This window comes from Quercus lobata, chromosome 3 (genome assembly GCF_001633185.2).
Source record: "Quercus lobata isolate SW786 chromosome 3, ValleyOak3.0 Primary Assembly, whole genome shotgun sequence".
Taxonomy (NCBI): Eukaryota; Viridiplantae; Streptophyta; class Magnoliopsida; order Fagales; family Fagaceae; genus Quercus; species Quercus lobata.
In genome coordinates this window covers 19,722,321-19,739,887 of record NC_044906.1, presented here as the reverse complement: position 1 = coordinate 19,739,887, position 17,567 = coordinate 19,722,321, and the positions used below count along the sequence as shown (strand labels likewise).

The window sequence follows — 17,567 nt, the reverse complement described above, 5'->3', positions numbered from 1 at the left end:
TCTAGATTCCAAGGAACGAAATTCCATTATAGCATGTCATAAAATTTCACAAAACCAATCTTGATTGACATTTGGGCTTGCTTCCCTTGAATTTCATAACAGCCTTTTGGAATATACAATGTTGTCTATTGCTCTCCTGCCGAAGATGAAGCTCGCCTGAAGTGGATTAATGAGTTCATATGGGAAAGGCTTCATATGTCTGGCCAACAGTTTAGTAACAACCTTGTAAAGCATGTTAAATTAACCAAGAGGCTAAAAGTATCCAACATTTTCTGCTTTCTCTCTCGTACACTTATCAAAGAATAATGCTAGAGATACAAACTATTTTATAAAAATTTTACAAATTGCTAATGTAGTGAGTGATTATTGATAAACAAAATAGTTACATTAATTATGGGCCTTAATGAAAACCAATAAGAAGTTTGTCACATCAATATTTTGTAAAAATATTGTAAAATAGTTTGTGACTATAGCATTACTCTTTATCAAATTTTACATGTCAGAAAAAATCAAAGAAACTTCTATATACAATGGAGAGAAGATGAATCCATAAATTCCTTTATTACAGTTCAGAAATTTTTATTCTTACACAAAAAAGAAATATGAATGCATAATGAAATCTTTTTACAACTCAAATTAAACAAAACTTCTAAATTATTTTAACAAATATTAATCCTCATGGCCTATAAGCATCTCTACTACTTGGTTCATGCTAGGTCTCTCATCCCTGTCCTCTGCCACACATTGCAAGGCCACTTTGACCAAAAGTTCCATCTTAACCTTGTCATATTTGCCAAACATCATGGGATCTATAATTTCTTCAATCCATGACTTCCTTGTTGCAGTTCCAATGTTAATATACTCTTTTACCAAAGTGACCAACCTCTTATGCTCTCTTGTCTCTCCACTATCAGAGGTATGGATGCCACTTGGGCTCTTTCCAGTCACCATTTCCAACAGCACAATTCCATAACTGTAAACATCCACTTTAGAAGTAATTGGAAGATTGTAAATCCACTCAGGAGCCATGTAACCTCTAGTTCCCCTCATCCTTGAGAAGCTTGAATGATCATTCATGCTTCTACTTACTAGTTTAGACAAGCCAAAATCTGCTACTTTTGGTTGAAAGTTGGAATCTAGCAATATATTCTGAGGCTTTACATCACAATGTAAAACCCACTCTAAGCACTCTTCATGCAGATAAGCTAAGCCTTTTGCAGTGCCCACTGCTATTTCAAACCTCTTCTTCCAATCAAGTGCATTAGAACTAATATTTTCAGCTAAAGATCCATGTTCCATGTACTCATACACCAGAAGCTTATGCTTTCCCTCTGCACAATATCCCCACATCTCTATTAAGTACATGTGGTTCAACATGCCAATGGTGCTTACTTCAGCTAGAAATTCTGCTTCTCCTTGGTTAGCTTCATCGAGTCGCTTGATTGCTGCAACCCGCTGATCAGGCAGTACACCTTTGTATACTGTCCCTCCTGCTCCTCGCCCAATCACTTCTTTGAATCCCCGCGTTGCCTTTCTTAGCTCATCAAAGGTGAATCGCTTAAATTTAGTTGTGAGGAGATATCCTTGTGAAGTAGGATCTGGGTTAGGATGTTTACTAGTTCTTAACAAGAATAACCAGACCAGCAAAACACAAGTCACCTCCATACCTCCCACTGCAGTGGCAAACCAAAGCAAAAGCTTTACGGTCTTATTTTCATACGTTCTAATGATTTGCTTGGATAGGTTGGCCGAACATTGTAACTTGAATTCGTCATCAGGAATCTTGCTATAAAAAAGACCAGCTTTTGGTAGTCTTAAATAAAAATCTCCAACAAAATTTGGCGATTGGTGTCCACTCATTAGTAGATACTTGGGGTAACAATTATAGTAACCACTACCTTCATTGTAATTATACTGGAAGCCATTGCAGTCACACCTATTCAGGCACTGTTCTTGACAAAATTGAAAGGTAACATTCTGATGGAAGAACATATCTGAGCCATAGAATTCAGCACGAGCAAGTTGGACAAAGCTAGACTCATCTGTATGGTTGCAAGGGATGCTGAATTCTGGTTCACAGCCATAAGACCAATCAGTCTGATCTTTAAGCTTGAAGCCCTGCAAGCAAGTGCATCTCCTGCCAGAAACAGGATCATAACTGCAAAGACTATTAGGTCCACATATGCCGTGAATCCTGCATGGGTCAGAGAAGGCTTGCCATGTTACAACCCAATCCCAACTCCCATTCATCTTTTGCAGGCTGTATAATCGCAGGTTGCCATCAGGGTCAAGTGTTAATCGTCTGTGAGTTACCACACCAAAATCTGTTGCATTGAATTGAAAATTATCAGATGACTCAAAATAACCCAAGTCGTGTAGTAGTGCAAGTCTACTAGTATTGTACATAGATCTTCCAGCTTGTCCAGGGTCTGTAAGCCATGGATCCGGCCAGTAGAGACTGGACATTGTGGGACCTTGGAAAAGCAGGCGGAGCACATTATCATTGTCAAAAAAGAGCTTATAGTTGCCAGAAGAATAGTCATCTTGGCTTTTTCTTGAGATAAGGCTCGACATCATGGTGAGTGCTTGTTGAGGTAGAAGCGAATCTGATGGTGAATCAAAGCTTTGCCAGATGACAATACCTTTGGAATTATGAAGAACGAGATTGCCTGTGTTTTGGAGCTGTAGTTGCAAATTGGTGACCTCTAATGAGGTCAAGTCTGCTGCTTTAGTTGTCCAAATGGCGATACCAAGTGAATTGGTTAGTATAAGCTGGCCGTCTGCGAAAATAGAAAGCACGGAACCTCTTCCATTAACAGGTTCATCTCGGTTTGCCATCCAAACAACCGTGGGAGTTGAGGACTTGTTCAGCAATATGGCAAAGCAAAAAGCATTATCTCCAACAGGGAAAAACCCCGCAGAGAATTCACCATTTTCTGAAACCAATTTGTCACTTGGTTTCTCAACTGATAGAGATGTGCCTCTAAGAGTGTCTAATGTATTAGATGAAGATAGAGAAAGAGTTTGTAGCAGACATAAAAGAAGGAAGAAAATTGAGATATCCATAAGGAAATGCAAGAGGTATTGCACGATTGAGATCTTTCTACTACTTAAATATTCTTCGTCATATATAATTGAAGAACGAAATCTGAACTGCTCACTTGTTGAAATAATCTTTCTACTTGTTTGCCTGCTCGCTAGTTGCGCACACCAAGACTTTTTATGATGTATTGCCAAGAAAATATAAACAAAAAATAAATAGATAAATAAATAAAACAAGGCAAAAAGACTCTGCATATGGACCAACTTCTAAATGAAAATTTTCTATACGTGATTTAAAAAAAAAAATCTAGTTTCTGCATACCATTTTTTTTTTTCTTGAATATTTCCTGCAAACCGTTCATTATGATGGCTGATTGTATTCACATTCCAGCAAACATTTAATATTGATTTGTTGACTCGTTACGTGCTTGGTCCAATTTAGATAAGCCTGAGGACATTGTTTTATATACCAAAATAGTATATCTATACCTCTCCACATGGCATAGGAAGATTCTTGATTTGGAGGGCAAATCAGCACAATCAAAAGTCTTGTCTAACCACTGAGTAAATATTTAGGCTCAATTATGGCCTTCGTTGATGGGGGAAGGGGCCAAGTTCTCTTTATGCAGTCTCTTTGACTTTTTTTATTATTTTTTTAAATCAATATGATGATATAATTCAGTATATATTTGAATGTACCATTGATATGGAAAAGGCCTTGAGGGATTTTTTTTTTTCTTTTCCTTTTTTAATACTGGAGACTTTTAGATCCAGAGTTAATCATTTCTAGAGTGTTGCTCACAATGATGACGTTTCCATATCAATGTAGGATGATGTTTCCATCAACAATAAGAAGAGTTGAAAATGAGAGGTGTGTAATTTAGTAGTATTATTCCTCTAAATGCATTTATCTTCAATTTTTTATGATATATTTTCCAGCCAAAAGAAAAAGACACTATTGACCACATATATTTGACCCTTTTCGCTAAATGATTTTTTTTCCTCGGTGAATAATGAAAAGCTTGTAGGTGCAAATTACATAAATCTTCTCTAGTTTTAAAAAAAATTTAATTAAAAAAATAAATTTTCTAATTTATTTGTGAATATTTTCATACATGTATGTGAGAGAGACATTTCAAGGTTGCAGTATTTTATGGAAAGATGTACTATTGTTTTGACATAGTGAGAATCCTAACTCATTCTGAAATAATATATTAAATTCTATATATATATATATATAAAAAAAGGGAAATAATATATTAATTTTGCCAATATTTTAGAGTCCAATATGGTTGGCTAGTTAGTTCCTCCGAGGAGCAGCCGGAGGGTAATACAAAGAAGGATCTACATTTTTTTAAGTATAAAATATTATCCACTTGGAATAGGGAGGGACCCAAAAGACTTGGTGGGAATGGACACAAATATAAAGATTCAGAAGGTTGGAATGCAACTCAATAAGATCCTGCGTGTGTTGACTAACTGAATACTTCTAGATTTAGCATGCGTATATTAGGAAAGAGTTCTTTTTTAGAAAATAGTATCTTACCAGTTGGTTTTATTTATAAGACTTTTTTTTTTTTTTTTTTTTTTTTTCACGTTGAGTTCAACGAATCACCCAATAGCATAACAAAGTCTTCGTTAATAATAGTTATACAATGTTTGTTTACAGATTCTAGTTTCCATCTTGTGTTTTGGGTTCCTGAAATCTTATTGAATCTCGTAAGAGTTCGACTTGAACACTATCTAACAATATTCACAATGAACCAATTAAAAACATAAAACAGATAAACAAAACCAAACCATATATTTTATTAAAACAACGCCATATATCCCATCTTCTTCTTCTTCCTCCCAAGCTAACTCTTCCACTAAAATATAACAGCGGAGAAAGTAAATATTGAAGCAAGTTGCAAGGACGTACAAGACCTGAGCAAAGAACAATAAAATTTGCACAGCCGAACTAGCATTATAAAATGCTCTTGCTTCTGCCTCTGATTTCTTCTCTCGTAGATTAAAAGGGTCTCCTTTTTTCTATTACTCAGTTTAGAATCTATTTGTTTGAGTTAATACTTGATTATTTTGGTAGTAAGAATTTGAGTTTATATCATAACACAATCATGGCTATGCTAATTACAGATCGGCATTCAGTCCATTTCAATCCACTTCATCTGTTCAGTCCAGTTCGGTTTACTTTAGTTTACCTCAATCCAATTTAGTCTATCTTGGTCTAATTTGGTCTACCTCGGTCCATTACAGTTCAATTAGGTTCATTTAGTCTACTTCGGTCAATTCATTCTAATTCAGTTCATTTGGTTCACTTCCATATATTTCGGTCCATTCAATCTACTTCAGTCCCATTAGGTCCATTCCGGCCAATTCAGTGCAATTTGGTGCATTAGGTCTAATTCGTTCCACTTCAGTCTATTTAGTTCAATTTAGTCCATTCAATCCAATTTGTTTTATCCAGTCCACTTCGAACCACTTGGTCTATTTCAAATCACTTCTGCCCAATTCCGTGTACCTACTTAAGAATAGGAAAATGCAAGTTTGGGTTGAAAGTACTATTAATTATTTAAGCAATATCAATTGTAATTATATGATAAGTTTTAGTTATCAAAATAATCTCCTTAAGAGAATGAGAAATTTGAATAATAGCTTTGAAACTTAAAAATAAATTTTAATTGTACCAAAAGAAACTAGGAAAATATAATGCATAATAAAAATAGTTAGAAGAATATGGAACATTTCAAAAAATAATAATATCTATAAAAACATCAAAAACTATAAAATTATATTGTGGGGCTGAAGAATTTGTGATCCCGGCCCACTTTCCATTAAGGCCCAAGGCCCGCGCCGAGGAGAGTCGTTGCCGAGGACATGCAGCGAAAGTCCAAATGGCCTAGAGATGCAACCGAGGATGATCCTGTCCTCGGCATCCCAAGGCCTAGAAGGGAAGAATGACACGTCATCAAGGGCAGCCCCCAAAGCGCTCCTAGAAGAAAAGGTGAGTAGAATAGGACTCGCACAGGGGTACAGTATGGGAGTGGTTCAAGGAAAAGACGTCACCTCCGCATTGAATGTGTCAACAAACATCCTAGCCACATTGATGAGAAAAGATCCCTGAATAGTGTGGTTTCGGTTATTGCAACTAACAGAAAGTGGGGGAAGGCGGCTGATGGGACAGGCACTCGAGTAGTTACCTGCTTGATCAACAGATGAAAGGTTAGGATCAACTGAGAGGGGCTATATAATGTAAGAATTCATGCGCCAAAAGAAGGGGGGGTGAACTCTTGAACCATTGTAACCGAAAGTAAAAAGAATAATAAGAACATTAAGCTCATCGGACGAGGTCCAAGGACAAACTTAGTTCACCTCTGTGCAACCATCACGAACACCATGACTAACAACTGTCCGGTGACCAAGACCTAGCCTTTTAGCCCACTCTCTACAAATTTATTGTTTGGGCCTTTAACGTTCGAACCCAATAAACCAATTTGGGGTCGTTACAAATCGAGTCCTTACATATATATTTGTAAAAAATAGAGTGATGGAAATTACTTTTTGAAATTATTTAATTTTTAAGGAGAACTAATTATCTATAATAAAATTTAGAAAATAAATTATACATATTCAGTATGATAACCAAAACTTAACATATAATTAGAAAATAAAATTTTGATTATCATAATAATCTCTTTTGAGAAAGTGAACAATTTGAATAATTTATTTAAATAAAAATTATACATACATACATACATATATATAATAGTCGCTAACCCACCCGTGCAATGCATGGAAATAGCTACTAAATGAGTTTAAGGGAAAAAAATTGGAGTAGTAAGCAAAAATGCATGAAATTAAAAAAAAAAAAAATGATATTGAAAGAAATAACACAAAGTTTCTATTGGCCAAAAATGTTCCTATTGAATGAAAATGTGTCTATTGACCGAAAATGTGCCTATTGAATAAAAATGTGTTTATTGAATGAAAATATGTCTATTGATTGGAAATGTGCCTTTTCAATGAAAATGTACCTATTAACCTAAAAGGTACCTATTAAAAAAAGAAAAGTCACAACTGTTCGGTGTTTGTAAGCATTTATAAATGTTAGGACATATGTGGAACTTGTTATGAACATATGTCATATAGAATTGGCTAATCTTTTTACAAAATGCACTTTACTTATAATTTTGTAGATCTAGGACATGTTTAATACTTCAAGGAACAAAAGTTCAAGTATTGAATAAAAAGGTGCCTATTGAATAAAAAGGTTTATGTTGAATGAAAATATGTCTATTGATTGAAAATGTGTCTTTTCAATGAAAATGTACCTATTGACCTAAAAGGTACCTATTAAAAAATGAAAAGTCATAACTGTTCGGTATTTGTAAGCATCTATAAATGTTAGGACATATGTGGAACTTGTTATGAACATATGTCATATAAAATTGGCTAATCTTTTAACAAAACGCACTTTACTTATTGTAATTGGATAAATCTAGGATGTGTTTAATACTTCAAGGGACAAGAGTTCAAGTCCAAGTATTGAAATTATGCAAGTTTGTCCAAGAATCAAGTGAAGAAGTACTATTCATTAAAACTCAACAGATAGCTCGACAGATGTATCTATCGAGATTTAATATATAATTCTCGACAGCTCTCGATAGAAGCTATATCTATTGAAAATTACGAAATTTAGATTTCTAGATCTGTTTTTTACGCATATCCAAGGTATCTGTGTAGAGTTTCTTTCTCACAACCCTAGACATATATAAGAATTATTTTAAGGATCGTTTCATTGGATGCAGAGGTTGTTGCAATTATTGTTACACTCAAATTGTAACCGAAGACAATTTGCTCTAGTTCATCTTTCTCTTATAAAAGCTGTTGTGTTTGTACGCCATAGGGTTTTGTAATCAAGGGGTTTCTTGATCTTCATCGTGTGGATGAACTGAAGGACTTTGCAGCCAACATCTTTCTCAAGTTAGTGTGTTAGTCACGTACTAGGATTCGTGCATCAATTGGTTAGTCACGTACTTAGAGCCGTGCATTGAAATGAGAGATTGTCACTATATTACAAGTCCAATTATGTATTGGGGTAGGGTTCAATTGTAGATTAATATAAGATACTGGGATTCCTTTACTTGTAACTGCTTGTTTTGATAATAGTGGATTCTAGGGAGTGGTGACCTTAAATTTACCCGGTGGGGTTTTACCTCGGTGGTTTTCCCCATTCGTAAACAAATCACCCTTGTCAAATTTATTTTTTGCTGCATTTAGTTATTTGGTGATTTGTTTGTGCTACCACACTATTGCATGTAATTGAATCTAATTAATTTGAATAAGTTACCAAATGGGTCAATACATTCTTGGCCTATCAAGTGGTATTCGAGTGGGCATATTCTTGTGCTACCACCCTTGTTAGTCATGGATAAGAACAATTGGTGTGCTGTCACAGGCAACCAAAAATAAAACCTATACTCCTAAAAATATTGTAGTAGTGCGAGTAAGGATTGTTCTCACAGAGAGTATCTAGCCTAGTTTTATGCTACGTGAACAAGGAGGGGGGGATTTGAGTATAATGAAAACAATTTTAAGAAAAACAACTAAGGAACAATTTAAATCAAAGTATCAAAATCAATCAAGAGAAGAAACCTTGGTCTAAGTCAACATCCACCATCAGAATTTTACAACTGATCATCGATGCAAGTATATATCAATTCACACTTTGAATATTCACCGTTGGAATTATTTTCTTATCTCTCCTTAGTTGTAATTAATTAGAAAACAAGCAATCTAATAAACCCTAACTACTAAACAACTCAAGACAAGCACTAAAGGTTTAATCTAGTAATAACCTTAAGAATCAGAGAGATTGATGAAACTAAACAATACAAGCACAAGCGGTTGTATTTAATTTAGTCAAGCATTCTTCCTAAGATCTAATAATTTTTGACGCAGCAAATTATTAAATCTTGGTTGCTTCACAAGTTAGAGAGATAAAACAATTACGGATTTGATATCTAACCTAGCAGTAGATTGTAATGAATAATAAACTAGTAGGCCTCCTAGTATATAAACAAGACAATCATGAAAATAGACACAAAAGAACATTTGATATTCAAAACATAAATTGAATAATAAAAACAAATTAGATCTCACAGTTTTATTGATTCCGAGGCTTTAGTTTCGTTCGACCAAGTATAAAAGTTTAGCCATGCAAGGTCATGATGAAAACTCAAAGGAGAAAATCAGAGAAGAGGGGAGAGAGAGGCTTTTGTGTCCAATTCTGATTTCTCCTCCCCCTTTTATACGTTAATTCCCCCTTTCCCAAGTCTACAAAATCTCCTAAAAATATTCTAAATAATAATATCTAAATCTGACTAATTAAGGAAAAATATTAAAAATAAAACAAAGTCCTAATATAACTAGGAAAGTGGTGTTTTTCAACTGGAATTTTCGTGCATCAGATTTGGAACCTTCCAAAAATAAACCACATCAAATCTGCATATTAGAATTGTAGGCAAAGGAATATTCCAGAATGTCAGCAGTGCAGGTATAGCAACTTCAAACCCGATTTTGACCTTTATTCAGCCCGTATCTATCAAAACTCAAAACATGAAAGTTGTAGAGCTTTTTCTTTGCGTTCCATATCATCTTGAAACATCTCAATCGGAGCTCGGATGAAAGAGTTTTGCCCAGATTACAAAGTGATGTCAAAGCTGTCCAAAATCGCCCAATTAACTACGTTTTGCACTTAATGCCTCCATTTGCATCCTAAATCAAAATATAAGAATAATGAGTACATTTAGGCACCAAATAAATATAAAAGACTAAACATTAAGGGTGAAAAATATGACATTTTGCATTCTTATCAACAATCTCTAACTATACCTCCTTTATTTGATGGCATTAACTATGCATATTGGAAAGTATGCATGAGAGCTTTTTTGCAATCTTTAGATAAGAAGGTGTGGCTAGCTATGGAGATTGGTTGGACAAAACCAAAAGAGGCACCGACTAATTGGGATAATGCTAAGATCAAAGCAGCAAACTTTAATAGCAGAGCATTGAATACCTTATTTAGTGCGGTCACCAACGAAGAGTTTAGAAGATATCCTTAACTGAAACTGCTAAGAAAGCATGGACTATCCTCCAGGCAACCTATGAAGGAACTAAGATTGTCAAGGATTCAAAGTTTCAAAGGCTTACCACGAGCTTTGAAGAAATTAAGATGAAGGAGGATGAGTCTTTTGATGAGTTCTATGCCAAGCTAAAAGACATCTATATCACTAGGAAATTCAAGGAGTTTATAGAGAATGCCAATGTGAAAGGTTTCGACAAGAATCGAAAGCGATCTAGTTCTTCACAATTCAAAAGCCAAGATAAAAGGAAGAAGGATGCTAACGATGGTGGTCAGTACACTATTCCCTCCAAACCAAAGTGCTTTGGATGTCAAGGTTTTGTACATATGAAACAAGAATATCCAACATATCTCAAGACTATTAGGAAAAGTAAGGCCCTTGCTGCTACCTTGAGTGACACCGAGCCTGACGATAATTCAAATGATAATGATAATAAAGGAATCTTGAATGCCTTCATTGCTACAGTTGATCCTACTGAAGGGGTTATAGGAACAGTAGATGATAAAGAAGACTTGGTGGACTCTAAGTTTGAGAAAATGGATGAACAAGATGACATCCATACAGCCTATGCTAAGTTGTACAAAGTCTCTGAAAAGCATGAGAAACTGTATAGGTTGGCTACCAAAAAGTTGAGTGATATTGAGCTAGATCGAGAGGAGCTCTCCACAACGTTTGATGAAGTTAATCAAACTATTGGAGCACTACGGTTTGAGAATAATTTCTTAGCTAAAAGGAACAAGAAGCTTAAAGCGAAACTATTCCAAGTTAAAGCTCAATTAGAGAGGACTTCCAGTGCAAAACTTGATGAGATGCTTAGCTTTCAGAAATCTGCATCTAATAGAACCGGTTTGGAGTATGATTTCTCTTCTCCTAATATTGCTTCTTCTAGTACTATTATGTTTGTTTCACCTGCTAATAATGTTAATTCTAAGAACAATGATGTTAAAACTGTTTTAGCTAGTGAAAACATAAATAAGAGTAAATCTATCTTAGGAGCACCCTCTAAGTTTGATAAGAAAGAGACTAGAAATCCTAGGACTAAGAAGAGAAATACTCAAAAGTTTAAACAGAAAAAACAGTATCTCTGTTATCACTGTGGAGCTTCAGGGCATACTCGTTTAAATTGCTACAAGTGGTTAGCCACTCAACAAAGCAATGGTATGATCTTGTCTGGAAACCTAAATCAGTTTTCATCCTCTTTTTCGCCTCTTGGAGATCTTCTTAAGGCCCTCATGTTCCTTTCGAACTTGAATAGTTTCAATTCTTCCCGCTCACCGATGGATCAAGGGTTTGCCAAATGGAAAGGTTTTTCCAAGGTGTGGAAGGAAAAAAGTTCAAAGTGATTCAGTCACTTTTTCTCTCACTCTCTTTCTGTTTATGCATTACTTGTATGTTTTGTTTTCTTGTTTTTAAGTCAGTCTAGTTTTATGCTATGCTTTGTTTTAACATGTTTTTGTCTATTTGTTTTTAGTTTTGCTATATTTTTCTTCCACAAAAATTAAAAAAAAAAAAATTGAAAATTTATAAAAATACAAAAATAGTGTGTGTTTTGTGTACATTGGTAATTGTGTACCTTGGATGACCATTGAAACAAAGTTTTCTAAATTTTGTATCTTTTGTAGCTTATATGAGTATTTTAATGCACCACTAAACAAGTAAGTTTTGTGGCTCATGTTTGTGATGAGTACAATTAAGTAATCTCTTATATTTAACACTCATATCACTCTTTTTAACGAGAAGGACTAAAAAATCCTGAGAGACAGTATAAATAACCATCTCACAACTAAAGTCCACCAATCATGAAATAACATTTGTATACTTTGGCATAGCAAAATTATGATATTTTTGGCTTAACATAATTAGGTATTTCTTTTATCTCTCTCTCTCTCTTATATGCTCGTGCATGATATGCTTAAATATAAATATATATATATATATATATATATATAAATATATACATGCAAAGAAAAATAAAAAGCAAAAAGAATCAAAATGCTTTTAAATATGGGTTGCAAGCGTGTTTCTAAGAGATGTGAGAGTTATAGGATGTATCTTAAAGGTGATAGTCTTCATCAAGTAGTTATGATTGTGTCTGAGTTAAATTGATTTTCTCATATCTCAAATTTTCATAATATGAGACACTTATGCGATCTTGTGATGTTTTCACACACAACACGCAAACTCTTTGCTACGTTTGATATATGTGCAGGTACAATGTGATTTGGCCATCACAAGGAATACATGTGTTAATTTATACTTACTAAACTGTCTTGACTTGTGTTTTGAAATATAAAACCGGTTAGACTTGTTGTGTGTGTGTGTGTGTGTGTGTGTTAAGATCTTAAATGCTTTGCATTTTTCTTGTTGAGAGATATTTTTGAAAGCTTAAAATGTTATTTGGATCTTTGGTTGAGTAGTTTGCTTAATTACGTTCATATTTGTGTTTTTCTTCTCTTTGAAAAACTGTTTTTATCAAGCTTGACAGCTTTTCGACATATCTCGACAGCTAGCTATCTATTGAGACCCTTGAACTTCTTTTCTCGACAAATCTTAATGCATCTTCGATCCATCGAAGCTTTCTGGAATTTGTCTCGATAGCTTCTCGACAAATTCTCGATCCATCGAGAAAGTTCTGTCTGGCAGATAGATTCTCGATAACTTCTCGATCCATCGAGATACTTTGCCATCAACAGATTCTTCACAGCACCTCGACAGATTAATCTGTCAAGAATTAGTGTCGATAGAATCTCAATAAATCCTCGATCCATTGAGACGCGTTTTCCTTAAATAGCTTCAGCGCAAAATCTGTTTCATTTCTCTCCTTTTCTCTTCGACATAAACACTTCTTTTCTCTCCTAGACACTTTCTTTTCTCTCTAGACCTCAAACCCACTTGGATTTTGGCCTAGTGATTCACTAAATGATCTCTTTTTCTCTCATTCTTCATGCATTTCATACTTTAGACCTAGGTTTTGTTTTGAAAACTTTTTGGGGTTTTTGAAAATTGATGACTATTTTGTGAAATTTCTAGGTTGAGTTTTGCTTATATGTTGTTATATGCTCATGCATTGCATTACATTTGCATTTTCATAATATTTCATGCATTTAGATGTGTGTTTCTATGTTGGAAACTTATGTGCTGGTAGGATTGGATTGGGCTGAGCCCATGATGAATTTTTCTTTGCACGTCACATGCTCATGCATTGTTCATGCATACGTACCTTTTCATTTCTTATATTGGTACTCTTTGTGATTGGTACTTTTCTGTTTGTTTCTCTCTCTCTCTCTCTCTCTCTCTCTCTCTCTCTCTCTCTCTCTCTCTCAAACAGTTTGCGCATGGCACCTAAGCGCAAATCCACATCATCCCGGAACCCTTTTTCGCTACAGGGCATCATCTTCTGATCCTACTCCTCTTTCTGTCCAGTTCCGTGATAAGAAGGCCCATCAGGACTTCTTGGAGAACTTCTCCAAACGTGGCATTCATTCAAAACGCTGCGTGATTCTATTGGATTTTTCCAATACTGCTCTACCCACTATCATTCACAGTCAAGATAGTAATCTCTATGTAAGTTACCCGTGAGTTGGCCCACCATGATCATATAGGAGTTTTACTCCAATATGCATGGTTTCGATACCTCTATACCTCAGTTTGTTACACAGGTTCGAGGTATACGTATCGTAGTTACTCTAGAGCTTATCTCCAAAGTACTACATGTTCCGAGGGTGTCGCATCCTAACTACCCCGGATGTCCACGTTTGAGGACTATGTCCGAAGACAAACTTTTATCTCTCTTTTATGAGACACCTTCTTCATGGGATGACTGTCAAAATACCTCATGCTCAGGTTTTACAAAAGGTCTGAAGTTCCTTAATATGACGATGACATTCGTTCTCCATTCATTGTCTCACTATAACTCTATCACAGAGCCTCATGCTCGATTTTTGTTATCCCTTTTAGAGGACCTTACTATAGACTTCCATTTTAACTTCATTCTCTTTCGCCACTCCTCTGTCTCTTATCCTGAGTCTATTCACTTCACCGTCATTGGTGCCATCAGTGTGGCATTCGTTAGATAGAGTAAAGCCCAACTTCGATTTAAGTGGCCACGAATTGAGATGGCAATTCCTCCAGCCTATTCTGCTCCTCTTTCTTCTTCTACGAGTGGTGTGATGCTAGAGGCCTTCAAGCGCATGGATGCTCACCTTGATATACTTTCTACTTTGTTGTATCAAGTGAACACTGGTGTTAGTTGTATCTCACGATGACAGACTCACATGGGTGGCTTCACTGCATCTCCATCTCCCTCTCTATCTCCACAGGCTTCAGAGGATGAGGAGGATGATGATGGCTTCGATGATGATGATAATGATGATAAGGATGAGGACGCTAACTCTTAAAGAGATAACTGCTTCTCAATGACTTGCCCTTTGTCATTCGTGACAAAAATGGAGAGTAGTTTTGGGTATGAGAGTAGTCATGTACTTAAGGGGAGAGTTAGCATAGGACATTTTTGATAGGAGTAGTGTTTATATTTTTAAGGGATGTAGTGAGGACTTATGTATATTTTCTTTTCTTTCTCTTTTAGATACATTATCTTTTGTACATCGGTCTTGTGACCATTCTTTTGATGACATACATTGTATATTATTTCTCACTTATATATTGATGTTATCATCATTTCACCTATCTCTCCATGTGTTGTTTTTTTTTCTCTCTTTATACACATGTTTCTTTTTTGTGTGTAATCTTATATTTCTGTTTCACACTAAGATGCCTTGATAAGTTTTGTTTAAAGTATTTTAGAAATAAAGGTTGTCAAAATCTATCATGCTATGAACTCTCTTCTTGCAAAGTTTTTCAAGAGTTTGTGTTAGGATTAGATTTTCTTGTATTCAACAAGTGATTATAAGTTGAGTAATTTATGACTTCTCTCATATTTTATTTGTTTATTGTGGTTTTGTCACGGATTGCCAAAGGGGGAGATTGTTAGGACATATGTGGAACTTGTTATGAACATTTGTCATTTAGAATTGTTAATTCTTTGACAAAACACACTTTACTTTTATTTGGGTAGATCTAGGATGTGTTTAACATTTCAAGGAACAAGAGTTCAAGTCCAAGTATTGAAACCATGCAAGTCTGTTCAAGAATCAAATGAAGAAGTGTTATTCATTAAAATTTGACAGATAGCTCGACAAATGTATCTATCGAGATTTAATATATAATTCTCGACAGCTCTTAATAGAAACTGTATCTATCGAGAATTACGAAATTCAGATTTCCAGATTTGTTTTTTACGCATATCCAAGCTATTTGTGTAAGGTTTCTGTTCTTATAATCCTAGACATATATAAGGATTATTTTAAGGGCCGTTTCACTAGACGCAAAGGTTGTTGCAATTGTTGTTACACTCAAATTGTGATAGGAGACAATTTGCCCTTGTTCATCTTTCTCTCGTAGAAGCTGTTACGTTTGTATGCCATAGGATTTTGTAACTAAGGAGCTTCTTGATCTTCATCATGTGGATAAATTGAAGAACTTTGCAGCCAACATCTTTCTCAAGTTGGTGTGTTAGTCATGTACTGGGATTCGTGCATCGATTGGTTAGTCACGTACTTGGAACCGTGCATTGAAAGGAGAGATTGTCACTATATTACAAGTCCAATTGTGTATTGAGGTAACAATTCAACTATAAGTTGATATAAACTACTGGGATTTCTTTACTTGTAACCACTTGTTTTGATAATAGTAAATTCTTGGAAATGATGATCTTAAATTCACCTGGTGGGGTTTTGCCTCAGTGGTTTTTCCTATTCGTAAACAAATTATCCGTGTCAAACTTATTTTCCGTTGCATTTAATTTAATTGGTGATTTATTTGTACTACCACGCTATTGTATGTAATTGAATATAATTAATTTCATTTGACTAATTAATTTGATTAAGTTATCAAATGGATCGATACATTCTTACCCTATCAATAAATATTATTAATTTGATTTTATAAGAAAGTATTTACATTCATAAATAGGATTACAATCGTATTAGTGGCTATCAAAAATAATAATAATAATAATAATAATAATAATAATAATAATAATAATAATAATAATAATAATAATAATAATAATAATAATAAACTGTGAAAGAAAAGAAGAAGAAAAAATTCTACTTTTTGCTCCACCCTCGTTGGAAAACCTCTCTTGACTTATTTTGGAGTTTACGGTGGGAAAGTCTTCTTCATCCTCAATAAATTACACCACTGCTTTGCAAATGAATCTCCAACAAATTAGCATCTTGGCAAATAGGCAACATGCTGGCAGGGCGGTTGCTGAGATCATTAAGAGCATCAAATACAATCCTCGAGTCACACTAAAAAATTGCATCCCGAATGCCCACATTCCAAGCAAATTGAACACCATCTTCCATGGCCTTTGGTTCCGCTTCTAGAGGGCCAAATGGACAATGAAAATTTTTGCTAAGCGCTGCCTCCAACCTGCCTTCAGAATCTCGAATGACTGCCCCCATTCCTGAGGATTCAAGAGATGAAAAAACAGCTCTGTCAACATTTATCTTATACCATGGCAGCTTTGGGGGAACCCACTGAATTGGTCCATCCTCTAAAATTGTTGGTATCTTGAGATTGGCTGCTTGAAATTCATCCACCAGATATCTTGCTTTACAAAGAATAACCGGGCCAGGTTGTCTAGGTTTACCGTGCCTAGTCTAGTTTCTGTTGAACCACATACCCCATGCAATGGTAATGAACAAACAGACCACCTCATCACTGAAATGCTAGATAAACATAACATGCCACAATAAATCTTTGAAATCTTCAAAGTGTGCTCCCTGAGTATCAAAAGGAATGCCTGAAAGCTTCCAAATCTCACTAGCCTTATCGCAGTCCCAGATCATCAAGGACTCTTCAGTGACCAAGGTTAGCTTTAGTAGGTAAAATATTTTTGCTTGCCCTCCATGTAGACATGGCAAAACGGGCGGATCGGGTCGGGTTCGAGTCGGGTCAATCGGGTCACGAGTCAAAAACGGGTCATTTTAAGCGGGTTGAAATTGGGTTCGGGTCAATCGGGTTGCTGGTCGGGTCGGGTTGGGTCGGGTTGACCCGTATTTTTCACATGAAATTTTTTATTTTTTATTTTTTTTATAAAGAAAACAATATGTATTTGCCATTTGGATAGTTATGCAACATATTACTTGATGTAAAATGCATTATTTTGCATTCACTACTTATATCAAGAATAAACTCAGTTAAACTTATTAATATTTATTCAATAATTTTAAAATTATACAAATCCTAACATTGCTATCTAAAACAAAACAACACAAAGATAAGTAAAACAAATATACAAATTTTATTTTTACA

At 35.0% G+C, this 17,567-nt stretch overlaps 1 protein-coding gene across 1 annotated transcript; it reads right to left on the bottom strand.

The window, feature by feature from the left end:
• Positions 1–669: 669 nt before the first annotated feature.
• On the bottom strand, positions 670–3,066 carry LOC115980507 (putative receptor protein kinase ZmPK1). Its single transcript, XM_031102743.1, has one exon. It carries the CDS (start codon positions 3,064–3,066, stop codon positions 670–672), a length of 2,397 nt encoding a protein of 798 aa, XP_030958603.1.
• Positions 3,067–17,567: the final 14,501 nt, after the last annotated feature.